The following is a 12655-nucleotide window of genomic DNA, read 5'->3' on the forward strand; positions in this document are numbered from 1 at the left end:
CGTAGCCATTGGATACCTAAGACTACATCTACTCCTCCTAATGGTACAGTGAAGAACGGAGATTCTAAATTAAAGTCTTGAATCTGCAATTTGACCTTATGGCATTTCCCTACTTTTTCAATCTTCTTACCGTTAGCTACCATCACTTTCATGTTTGGTAAGGGAAATGAAAAAATATTGAGTCTCTTTGTCACGATTGCATCTAAAAAATTGTGGGTGCTACCAGAGTCATTGGGAACCACTACGTTGTTCTTTTTAATATGTCCTTTCAACTTTAAAGTCTAAGGTTGTGATATACCTGTCATAGTTGATAGTGACACTTGCGGAATACTTCCGTCATCTAATTTTGGTGAGAATTTTGGGGCATCTTCTGTTTCTTCTATGTCAGAATCTTCACCGTTTTAATCATTAGTTGCTTCACAATTATATAGGTTCTTTGGTTCTTTTCCTTTAGCACACCTATGTTTGGGGTCCCACTTCTCACCACAGCGTTTGCATTTGTCTTCTTTTATCTTTTGTATTTCCACATTAGATTTTTCACCTTCACGACGATGTGGTGGAACATATTTTGTATTGTTTGAGTCCACAGACTAGGGTACTCTTCGTCTTGAATATACTTTTTCCGATTTTGACCAAAATATTTGTTCAAATTTCTTTTCAGCAGTTTTTGCTTGTTGAATTGAGACTTCTGTGATCCATAATAGTTATAAGAAGAGCTTCGGTGTAAATCACATATAGAAAGACCTTTGTCGACGCGTTTCGAGCCAGCAAGTGTGGCTCATTGTCAGGACAAGTTGAAGACCTAACTTATTTATAAATAAGGTAAATGTAACTAAATAAAATAAATAATAATAATACAAATCAGCAAAGAAATAAATAATAATAATATATATTCGCTAGATAAATAAATAAAAATAAAAATAATAATAATATATATAAATTAGTTATGAAAGAAATAATAAAGTAAATAACAATAAGAAAATAACAATGATAATAATACTGATATATACCCGTTAATAAATAGATAAATTACCAATACTAACAATATATAAAAATTAGTTATGACAAAAAAATAAAATAATAATAATAATATATATTCCTTAATAGATAAATAAAATTAGTATATAATAAAATAATAATAATATATAAAACTTATTATTATTTTATTATATACTAATTTCATGAAGGTCAAGTTCTACTTGTAAATGAGCTTTAAGTCCGGAGATGTAGGATTGAACTAGACGAGACTCTGATAACCCAGGTACTCGTGTCACTAAGGTTTCCCATTCTTGAGTGTACTCATCCACACTTCCTTTTTGTCGTAATTTGATGAGTGATGAAAAAAACTCTTCTTCCCTTACACCTTGGAATCTTTTAAAGAATGCATCTTTAAATTTCCTCCAACTGATGGCGATTGTCGTCTTCTTCCACCACATATACCAATTATATGCTTCTCCTTCCATTTTCATGGATGCGTGCCTAAGCCTTTCGTCATCATCGTTGATGTCATAAATCTCGAAGTATTCTTCTGCTTTATTTATCCATGCAACACTGTATTTTTCGTTTCCATCAAATTTAGGCATCTCGACTTTTGCCCTTTTTTGATATGTTGCTAATGGTTGAGCGAAAAAAGGATGTTGATTGGTAAATGTATCCTAGAGTTGCTTATTTGAAAAAGTCGCTTTACTATTTTCTTGGTGGGGCGTTGCTGATTTTTTTGGGGATTCAACTTTTTCTTGAGAGTTTGTTGATTTTGTTGAGTCTGATGAGTTGTGCTCTTGATTTCCTTCATCTTCTTGTAGTAGTTGTTCGGGTATAATATTTATCTTTTTACACACGAGGTTCAACAATGTTAAGGTCTCGTTTTGATTCACTTCTGATTGGATATGGCGCTGCTCCATCTGTATTTCTATTCGATTTGTCGTATCCTGAAGCCTCTTCATATCGTCAGCGTGCCCATTAAACTTGTTCTGGAAATCAGTTAATTTTTTATTGACCTCATCGGTGTGGCTAGTAACCTTATTCTCCACTTCAATCAATCTTTTATTGAAATCGACCATTGACATTGTCAACATTGAACCATTCCATTGATGCATGTTTTCCGTGGTTTTTTCTATCTGCTGTAAACGTCCTTCATCCACCCATTTTTTTTTTTGAACGGTGTATATTTATCGAGAATGATGATGATTGTGCCATGAGTTTCTCATGCGCCTCTAGAGAAGAGGTGGGGAGACATAGAGTTGTAGTTGAGAGGACTACATGCAGGGGCAGGATCCTTGAGGGGCCCAAACTCTTGGATCATATCCGGCTACAGGATCCTTTAACGACAGTAGCATGATGACAGGTCTTGGGTGGAGCAAGGTGTGATGGAGTGACAAGGCAAGTCTAGAGTGCAGAAGTCTGTAGCAGGGTAGTAGAGGTTGTAGCAGTGCAAGAGGCACAAAGGTGTTTGCAGCAGCAGAGGGAGCACAGGATAGTAGCAAAGGTAGCTTCAACATCACGAGTCTTCCAGGCTGACCAGGATGTCAGTGTTTGGGTGAAGTCAGTTACTTACTTCTTGGTAACTGAGTTGCAGTGTAGTAGTTAGTAGTGGAAGTGCTATGGGCAACATGAGGCAACATTTTGAGAGGGAGCTACAGCAAAAATGTAGCAGTGGCAGTGGCAGTTTCATGGGCAGCAGTACAGGAAGTAGTAGTGCAGTGGATGTGGGGCAGCAGGCCAAGCATCAACATAGAGGACCGATGCGGAAGATCAGTGTGATTCTTCTATGGTGAAGCATTGCTAGAGCACATTCCTCGCTAAGAGGGAGTGTTGATTTTGGGTAGCATCGGATGTGCTCTAGCCATAAAATATGGTGGAGAGGCTAAGGCACATGAGATATCCAAGACCTAGAAATTGTTTGGAGAAATTCCACCTGGATGAAGAGATATTGAAATAATTAATACTTTTAATGGGTTTCCTAAGTCTAAACTTAGGAAAATTCAAATATTAATGTGTATTAATATAATATGGGTGATAAAGTTCTAAATAACGAGGATCAAGCCAAATCTAATCTTAGCCTTTGATTAGGGACTTAATCACGACCGTTGAATCGTCAATAGGAAAAGGATAAGAGGAGGCTTGAGGGTTAGTTGGAGATACACCAAGAGAGATCAATAATTCGATTTTATGGGGCTGGGTTTGCTGAGGAAATCGAGTTAGAGATCAGTCGCAATGAGGGGCAGTTCAGCGAGGGATTTCGATCCAAGGTTGAACAATACATATCAGAGAGGCAACAAAAGGCCTTAGAGGCAGCGTAGAGCCTAGGAGGGCTTACACAGAGGCTAAGGAGGCCAGCGTAGAGGACGCAAAAGCTCCAAGGTTGAAGAATACATATCAAAGAGGCAACAAAGGGCCTACGAGGCAACGTAGAGCCTAGGAGGGCTAACGCAGAGGCTAAGGAGGCCAGCACAGAGGACGCAGAAGCCGTAGAGGCAGATGTAGAGGCTGACAGAAAAAGCCACAGAAGATGACGCAGAAGGTTGTAGAGGCTGACGCTGTGCTAAAGAGGCCGCGCTGAGGAGATTTTGTGGGACAGACTGAGAACAGATTAGTCGAGAGAGGGTGATGCAGTTCTAGAGGAGTGCTTGGAGCAACTTTTGCTGTCCAACACAAGGAACAATCAGAGTCACTGTGGGGTTGATACACCGGGTGCTAATTTGACGGAATATCTGTTTCCGGAGAGAGGCACTACTGCCAAGGATATGCTCTGAAGGGTGAGCCATTTCTGGCACCCTAGTTGTATTCATAAATCTGCTTAATAATAAAACTTTCATAAATGCTGCACCGGTTTTCCCGCATTGGGTTTTTCCGGGGATGATTGTCCAAAAATAACGGTGTCCCTTGTGTCGTCTCAGTTGATTTCAGTTGTTGATCTGTATATTTGTGAAGGCTGCAATTGTGTTTACTTCGATGTTTATGTTATTGAATAACTTGTTAATGTAAAGAACAAGTAGGAGATAGTAAACTAGATATTGCAGTAGGAGTTTCTGATGTGTTAGATTCAGAAATTTTCACACTTGGCTGTCTTCTATTGCATTTGAATTACTGTTCTATCTACAATTGCTTTTTGTCATTGGAAGATTGAATTTATTGAAAAAGTGATTGCTAATTGAAAAAGAATTGGAATAAGTGATTGTGCTAAGCATGGAACAATGGAAAATTAACAAAAATATGAACAAAATGATGCAGTGATACAACAATAAATTCAAGATCGTAAAAAAAATTTGACAATGAATGATTAGAGAAAGATGAAGAAATTTCATGCCTAAGGAATCATGATCAAAGCCTGATCACACAAATTAAGAAGTTAAAAAATGAGAAAATGACATAACAGAAAGAAAAAGTCATAACAAAGGAACATTTACCAATTTAGTTGGATCAGGGGGTAAAAGTAGAAACCATGGATAAAGAAGCACTCTTAGATTCAATCTAGGTGGAAAAATCATTTGTCACCTAGGGGGATAACCCTTTATGAAGAATCTGGAACTCATGTGCATATGGTGCTACACAAGGAAGGGAGACACATGTGGGTCGGATAGGGGCGATACAGTCGCACGGTTTCTTGTTGCCATGGCTAGATTACTTCTTCTAAGAGAGGATTGGACTCTTCTGTAGCTAGAGGGAGATCACTAGTCCAGGCCATTGAAGAAGAGGATCATGTGAATGTAAGGGGAACTCGTTCTCTGGAACATTCTCCACTGGGGTATTTTCCTTTGAATTCTGTAGATCTAATTTTCTCTGGTCTAAATGTTGTGTTGCCATTGACTGCAAAATTTGAAGGGGTGGCAGACCCAAATCATAATTTGCAATAGAATGATTGGCTTTATATTTAAAAAAATACCAGATTCTCCAATTGCATAGAGTGATTTGGTTGCTAGTTTGTCTGTGGATGCTGAGACCCAGATGGTTGAGGCAACTCAGAATGTGCCAATTGAGAGCATTTTGAAGGAACTAGCAATACTAAATAGTCATATACAATGTGGACGGGGTGGAGTACGTAGAGGCTAGGGTAAGGGTAAGGAAAGTTTTAATTGGTTTTTTAATGACTCAGAATAATGCTGTGCCTTTTGAAAAGGCCTCTTTGTTGCAGTGGTGGTAGTTGTGGGGGTTTGCTATTGCAAACCTTGAGCTAGTTGAAAGTCCTTGGGTGAAAGGGATATCGATTTTTTTTCTGTCCGGTAACAAGCAGTAATTGAAAGAGAATCAAATCCTGGAGCATCCTGGGATGATTCCATCTAATGTATATGGTTCCATCTAGCAACTTTTCTCTTTTGTCAATGATTGTACATCTATGCATTAACGCATGACTCAAATACATGGGATAGCACAAATACTCTCTCTCTCTCTCCTTCCCTCCCTCTCTATATATATAGTGATGAACTTATGAAGACATTCCAAGTCTTCCCTCTTATACACTAGATTTTAATATGATATTCTGTTGCTAATGGAAGAAAAGCAGAGTCGCTACTCATAAGTGATTTTCATTTATATTTGTAAATTTCCAATATAGTCATGTTCAAATTGCAATGCTAAACCTGCTTCTATATTTGGATGTTATTCTCGGAAACCAGGAAGCAGCTACTTATTCTCGGACTTGGAGAGGGCATGTGAAGAACCTGTTGGGTTATGCATGTTCTGTCTATTGTGTGTACAAAATGCTGAAGGTATGTCGTGTGTATTTTCCAAAAGTTACTTGTGCTGGGCACAGTTTATGCTGTGACCTTCTATTAATCATAAATTATAGAAAATTTTGAAAGCTCTTTATAAGATATTACTTGAGAACTAACATGGAAAAATAGACTGTTGTTAGAGTTCAAAATTCATTCCCACTTCTGCTCCATATCAAACTACTGAATGACTTTTAAAATGACTTGAAGGATTTCTGACTTGGTTGTTGTCAAACTAATTAACTAGTTACTGGCATTACTTGGCAAATTCAACAATATCAAGTAGGGGATAGCATGATAATGAAGGAAAGTAAGGGAAGTTTGTTAAATTAAGATTAGAATAGGTAGATACCAGAGATCTAAGGACACTGGAATAAACTATAAATCTGAAATATTTAACAATGTGGATAGGTGGTTTCAATTTGTGTTGTCAAGAATCTTTGTTTCAATTTTTTCTTTTTGTAATTTATATATTGCAAAATACATCTTATATTTACAAAAGTGAAAATGGAGGTGGAAGGGTGTATACGATGGACTTCAAATTTTTTAGCGACTATTTTTGGAGATTTTTGTCAAGTGACATTTGCCTTAAGGGCTGTGGAACTAGGGTTTTCGGATCTGTTTTTTTGTCTACAAGTGCTCCAGAGATTATTGTCTAGAGGCATTTCCTTCAGTTTTGTGGATGTAGATTTTCTTCATCATCTGTTATTGTTTTAACCCTTCTTCACAACTCATTTTAGTTATATGATTCCAAAATTATTGTTTAGTGGCATCATATGTTATGGTGTGGAACTAGGGAGTAATTGGATTTGTTAGGATATTTAGACACTTAGGAATTAGTTAAGTTCAACTTGGTCTAATGTGTCTATTAGGTAAAAGTGTGTTTCCTTAGTATGCATTAGATGCATTGTAATCCGACTGTCACCATATGTTTTAGACATAGAGTGATTCAATGGCTGATATTCTGCTCGATATTAATGGCTATTGATTTGTGGCTTAACACCAATTGGTCCATGATCTCTATTTAAAGCAATGTTGTCAGAACCGAACCAGTGATCAAACTGGAAAACCTTGTGGACTGGGAACCGGTAAAAAACTGGACCAAAAAACCGGTTTACCAAAAACACATAAAATATTCATATTTTAAAGAAAAACATATATATTAATGTGCATCCATATGAATCCAAACCATTTATACGCAAATATGCAAAATTTCTCATTTATATAGCAAGTAATAGTGCATATAACCAAAATAGCACTTAGTGCAAAACATCGCTGAACCAAAAAACATCAAGAAGTAGGCTCTAAAAGGCCTCTATAGTCCAAAATAACATGATAGTATGATACTATAGTCTACAATACTAAAATTGCAACCTACAAGTGTTAATTGCCAATGTCATCATTAGAACCATCATCCTGATCATCCTCCTCATCCTCATTTGAAGAATGAGTAACATCTAAGTCTGCAGTGTGATTACGACTTGATTCCCCTAGCCCTGAAGTTGCTACTTGTGTTTCTGATATATCTGCCTCTACAACCTGTGGAGGTGGGTCCAAGTCCAACCAAGAAAGGTCTTCATTGTTAAACGCTGGTGCTTGACTCTCGACAACCCATTCTAGTGTTGGATCAAAGTCAACCAAGACAATGTTGCTTGATTCCGTGGTTTTGTTCAGCAATTGGTTGCATCTCAACCTAAGGTTGTACTGAACAAAAACCATGTCATTCAACCACTTTTGCTCCGAATGGTTCCTTTTCTTAGTGTGTATATGCTCAAACACACTCCAATTCCGTTCACACCTTGAAGTAGTTCATGTCTGGCTAAATATTCGAATTGCAATTTTTTGCAATTGAGGGAATTCACCACCAAATTGTTGCCACCAATAGGCCACAAAACGGGTGGAAGGCAAAGAAGTATTAGCAAATGAATTTGAAAGTTGAAATTTGGACTCAACAATTGCAAACTGAAATGAGTAAATAATAATTTGCAAATCTTGACTATTGTTACCTGGGGGAATCTTTTCTCTATTTCTTACAACCATAGAAATTCCAAAGGTATCGACATTCTCACAAAAATTCAAGGGCTTGTTATGAATCTAAACTTGAGTCTTGGAATCTGGGACCATGCGCTCAATGCATTTATACAATCCCCCTAATACCTCCCCATTGGCCTCAAAATTTGTAGTGTAATGGTACCTTCAAAATTCAAAAAAAAAAAGCATATTCATCAAGTCAACCAATTTCGAATATTTTGTAATTAGTAATGAATGACAAAAATTAAAAGTTAAAACTTATAAGAAATGAGCATTGAAATCCAAAAACACATACCTTGGATTTAAATAATAGCCAACTGCTTGTAAAGGTCTATGGAGTTGTTTGTTCCATCTTTCATCTATGATTCTCCATAGAAGAATGTACCTTTTCCTTTTATCCCCTTAAGCCACCTTTATTTGTGTTGAGAAATCTAGGGCATCATGAATTAGGTGATTTCTCTTGATTAGTAACTGCTTGTGATTGAATTTTACTTCATTAGATTAGGATCTTCTAGTTGCTTAAGTTATTAGTGTTCTTCATCAAACAGTTACCAATGCATAAACATAAATAGACAAGAGACACAGAATGTAGGCTATCAGCCAGGGCCAAAACCTCTCACTTCTTTGAGAGGAAAACCCGCACAAATTCTTCTTATAGAGATTCCAATTGACGAATACCAAGACCAAGACCCTTGCCCTAGTTGCCACTCCAAGACCAAGACACAAATTCTCTTGACTGTCTTTTGCTCTTTTCCTCTTCTCGACTCATCTTCCCTTTCGATCTTCTTAGCACTGAAACATTGTCACTACTGAGATCTAATCATCATCACCGAGATCATCTTACCTTGACCACTCTGTGATCTTGTACTGTGACACTGAGACTTTCCCTCCGAACTGCTATTCATGTGGTTAGCCCTTAAACTTCTTCGCTATTCCTTCATCACCTATCCGAACTTCCTTTTGTACTTAGTCACTGCAACTGTGTTCCGAATTCCTTGACCTTCAGAGATTCGAACTTTTGTGATTTGAATTTATCACTGGCACAGTCCACTCGAAAATCTCAGAGATGTATCTGAACTTCACTCCCCTTTGTCACCCAAAATATCAGAGAGATCCAAATTCGCTTCACTGCTTGACATCCAAACTTCTTCACTGTGGAGATCCGAACTGTATACTATGACTACCCATCCAAATTCCGAGTGAGATCCGAATTTCTAAATTGTGGTTATGCGAAGACTCTACATGCCTATTTATAGTGGTTGTCCTATAAATAAGTCGACTTGTCTTTATGAAGGGTTGTGTCTCCAAATAGGTGAGCCGACATGTGCCATTTACTTCATTTGGAGGCCGACTTGAAGAGGAGGACTTGTGCTTGTCGTTGGAGGGCTTCTAGACACTTTTATAGACTCATATACATTGTTATATCCCCAAGAAGGGTTCTTCATACATGACATTGACTCTTTGACTTTAATGAAAAATCCTAAGGCTCTCAATGGGAGCCATCTAAATAAAATCTCTTGCTCATGAAACCCATGAAGCAAGAATTACAAAATAATTTTATTTTCTTCTTTACATCATTTACAAAAGTCACAATTACATGTCATTATGAAGACCGAACCTAGTTACACTTTTCAACACTCCCTCTTAACGAGGGAGGTTTTGATAATGGTACTTGGTCATTCTTCATTTGAAGAATTTCTCATAAGAAGAATCAGATTGGTAACCCATTTGTATAGCATCATATCAACCAACATTGTTTTATAACAAGGCCTTGACTAACAACTCTATCTCTCCACAAGATCTGAGTTCAAGGTTGGCGAGACTAATGATTTATAAACACTCTCATCATTGTCTCTCTCCAAACATACCCCACCCGGGTTCTCAGGGTGTGTTTCATGAGGACTATTCTTATCTTGGACTCCTTAGCCCTCAAAGAATATCGGTCCTCCACGACTCCTCTTATCTTGGATGCCCTATCTCATCCTCAAAGAGTATCAGATGCCAAATGATTACCCAATCCTATATTCTGTCTTCCCAAGTGAGGACAAGAATAATGTGTCTATCTCTCCCTCTCAATTAGGGAGGACATATCTATTCGTAAGAAGGAATGTACCCATTCCTACAGAAGGAATGTATCTAAGCTCTCTCTTGGCTTAGGAATTTTCAAGTTTCTTCCAAGTGAGAAAGTTGTTTCCAGGCTTTTGCTTAAGTAGGGACCTACAACAACTCTTTAGGTGGAGGTGATGGGACAACCAGCTTCTTGAAGAACTCCTTCCTTTGATGTCATGAATTTCTTTGTCATAGAGTCTTCATCTTTTGGGGACTTCTTCATAGGGCACATACCATCCATCACTTTCATCCATGAGTCAATGATGTCACCATTGCTCTCATGCTTTCTTCTTTGCAAGGGTCTTGCATCCTTCTACATGGTTCTCTTAGAAGACATCCACAGTTCTTCCCTTTGGTAGCCTTGCATAAGCCATCTAGATACTTGTTCAAAATAAGAAATGAACACTTAAATCAGACTTACATTTGTGATGGTCTTTCATCATGACATCTTCCTGTAGGTATCAACATCCTGCATACATGTTGACACATCTCCCGAAGATATCCATTGTCAAGGGTCTCCATCTTTTTCTGACTTCCATTATGGTCTTTATATCTTTTTGAGAAATTTCTTAGTCAAATCTTATTGGTCTTTCAGATGTTGATTTCCTTTAGCATGGTTGCAAATCTCACAATCTCTTCCTTCCTTTCTTCACACATTTCATTCCCAGGAGCTTCCATTCAAAGTTCCTCATTTGTAGTCAACCACCTCATACTTCATATGAGGACATCTAGTTGGCCCCATGCCTTTCGGCAACCTTTCATAGAAGGAGATTCCTTTCCTTTGATCATGCTTCTCAAGATCGAGTAGTGATCCATGTTACCTCCAACCATACAACATGAATTTATAATATTGAATACAAGCATACATACCACATTTACCTTTTAGGTTATTTAGGCTTCTTTCAACAACTTCCTTGATTGAAAAGAGCTTCAACCCCTTGATCTGCTTCATCTCTTATGTCATCATACCATCATCCCATGAATTCCAAAAGTTGGAGTACCTGATGAAACACTTGCTTCCTCTCGAGATTGGTGAACCTTCCAATGAAGATTCCATCAGAGAATTCTGAGGATCTTGCATATCCCCATTCAGTAGATGTTTCCTTTTGATGTATGATGAGCTTGGACTTGGAGGACTTCTTCCTTTCCTTAAGTTTCAATGAGGTTCTCAAGAGCTATATCCTTCATATTTGATTGCCATAGATTTTCTTCCAGTTGTCCTTCATGTTTACCTATGGTGATGTCATGAGCTCTTGCTTCTAATGCATTTCCTCTTTCAACTTCCTCCACTTCTTCGGGAAATGGACTTCTTCTCTATCTTCCTTGTTACTGCCCTTTTTGCACTTAGGACAATTGTCAATTTTGGTATGTTCTATGCTTAAGAGCAATTTACTTCAATTTCTTATTAGCCCAATATCAATTTCTAGTTTACCAATCACATCAGCATGATAGTAAAATGCAAATAGAACATAAACATAAACAATCGAAGACAAGCCAAGACAAGAGGACACCAGATGTGGCTCTAGCCAGGGACAAACCCTAATGTGGGGAAACCCTTTATCAATTCTTCTTATAATCTTCAATAGTTCAACAGAGAGAGAGTGATAGTACAAATATACAAAACTTATATTTTATGACAACAACAACAAACCCTAACCAGCGAAGTCAAAGCTGGTTAAACAGGTCAGATTTGACCTCCAATCTAGCTTGGTCAAAGCTCAATCAACTCGGCCTCCAACAGCAAGAAGAATAAACTGAAAACAGTTTGAAAATCCCAGTCAAACTTTGGTCAACTACAGTCAAGCCTGCGACCAGTGCTAGCACAGTCAACGCTGGTCATCGCAGGGTCAAGGACGCTGTCCAAAACTGTGGCCTGCCAAGGAGAGGCAGCCTAACCCAATCCGCACTCAAAGAAGAGTCAACGTTGGTCAACGCTGTCCAAATAGCCTTCCTGCAGCTTCGGTCAAACTCGGTCAACGCAGCCCTAAACAGAAAACAGTCTCCTTCCTTTCGCACGTGTGAGAGAAGCTGCTCCAGATATGCGTACCCAAACAAGAGAGGAGAGAGAAGGATGTGAGGATGAGATGGTGAAATAATGCCATGAGGTCTCCTTTTATATGCAACGTTGAGGTTAAGTTGGGGGTGAAAATGATTGTTTTGCTTGTTGGCCGACCTTGACAAATTGTCAAGAATATAAATAAATTCATATCTCCATATATACATGTCAGAATCGGATGATCTTTAGATCAATCCTACACCTCTCGGAGAGAGGAATCCAAGAAAAATATCAGTTGCCATAAATAAGGTGACCCATATGGAGTTTGGCCCTAGTTTCCAATTTTAACACTCCCTCTCAACTAGGGAGAACTCCATCTGCTAATCCATCTGTCAGTCGGTACTATCTCTGCCATCAATGCACTGCTCTGCTCTGCTGAACTATGAAGAAGAAGAAGTGATCGAGAATGTATCATACCATTCTCTACTGACCCAAAGTCAGTCCCAGATAAAATAGAGTGTCTCATACCACTCTTACTGACCTGAAGTTAGTGCCAATAAAGAGAGTGTGTCATACCACTCTTACTGACCCGAAGTTAGTGCCAATTGATCATCAATATCATCCTAGCATAGGGAGTACGGTAGTACATGATGTGTCCATCGGTAGTACTATGGTCCCTATCCTCATTTCCCTACTCATTGGTAAGATGAGAGGTACTTCCCATGAGTCCCGGACTGCATGGGTAGGATGTCTCAGCAGGAGAACGATGAACCACTCATCTTGCCTAAATGTCGCCATGGGGTATCACAGG

General features: G+C 38.3%; 1 protein-coding gene across 1 annotated transcript in view; it reads left to right on the forward strand.

The window, feature by feature from the left end:
- The first annotated feature begins 5567 nt into the window (after window positions 1–5567).
- The window catches only part of LOC149256272 (GPCR-type G protein 2-like), a 110559-nt gene continuing 103471 nt past the window's right edge, over window positions 5568–12655 (forward strand). The window contains exon 1 of the mRNA XM_089455291.1: window positions 5568–5705. Within this exon, the coding sequence (XP_089311417.1) occupies window positions 5568–5705 (138 nt within the window). The remainder of the gene's footprint in view (window positions 5706–12655) is intronic.

This window comes from Pinus tabuliformis, chromosome 7 (assembly GCF_031772625.1).
Source record: "Pinus tabuliformis cultivar Carrire ecotype Pingquan chromosome 7, CPIR1, whole genome shotgun sequence".
NCBI lineage: Eukaryota > Viridiplantae > Streptophyta > Pinopsida > Pinales > Pinaceae > Pinus > Pinus tabuliformis.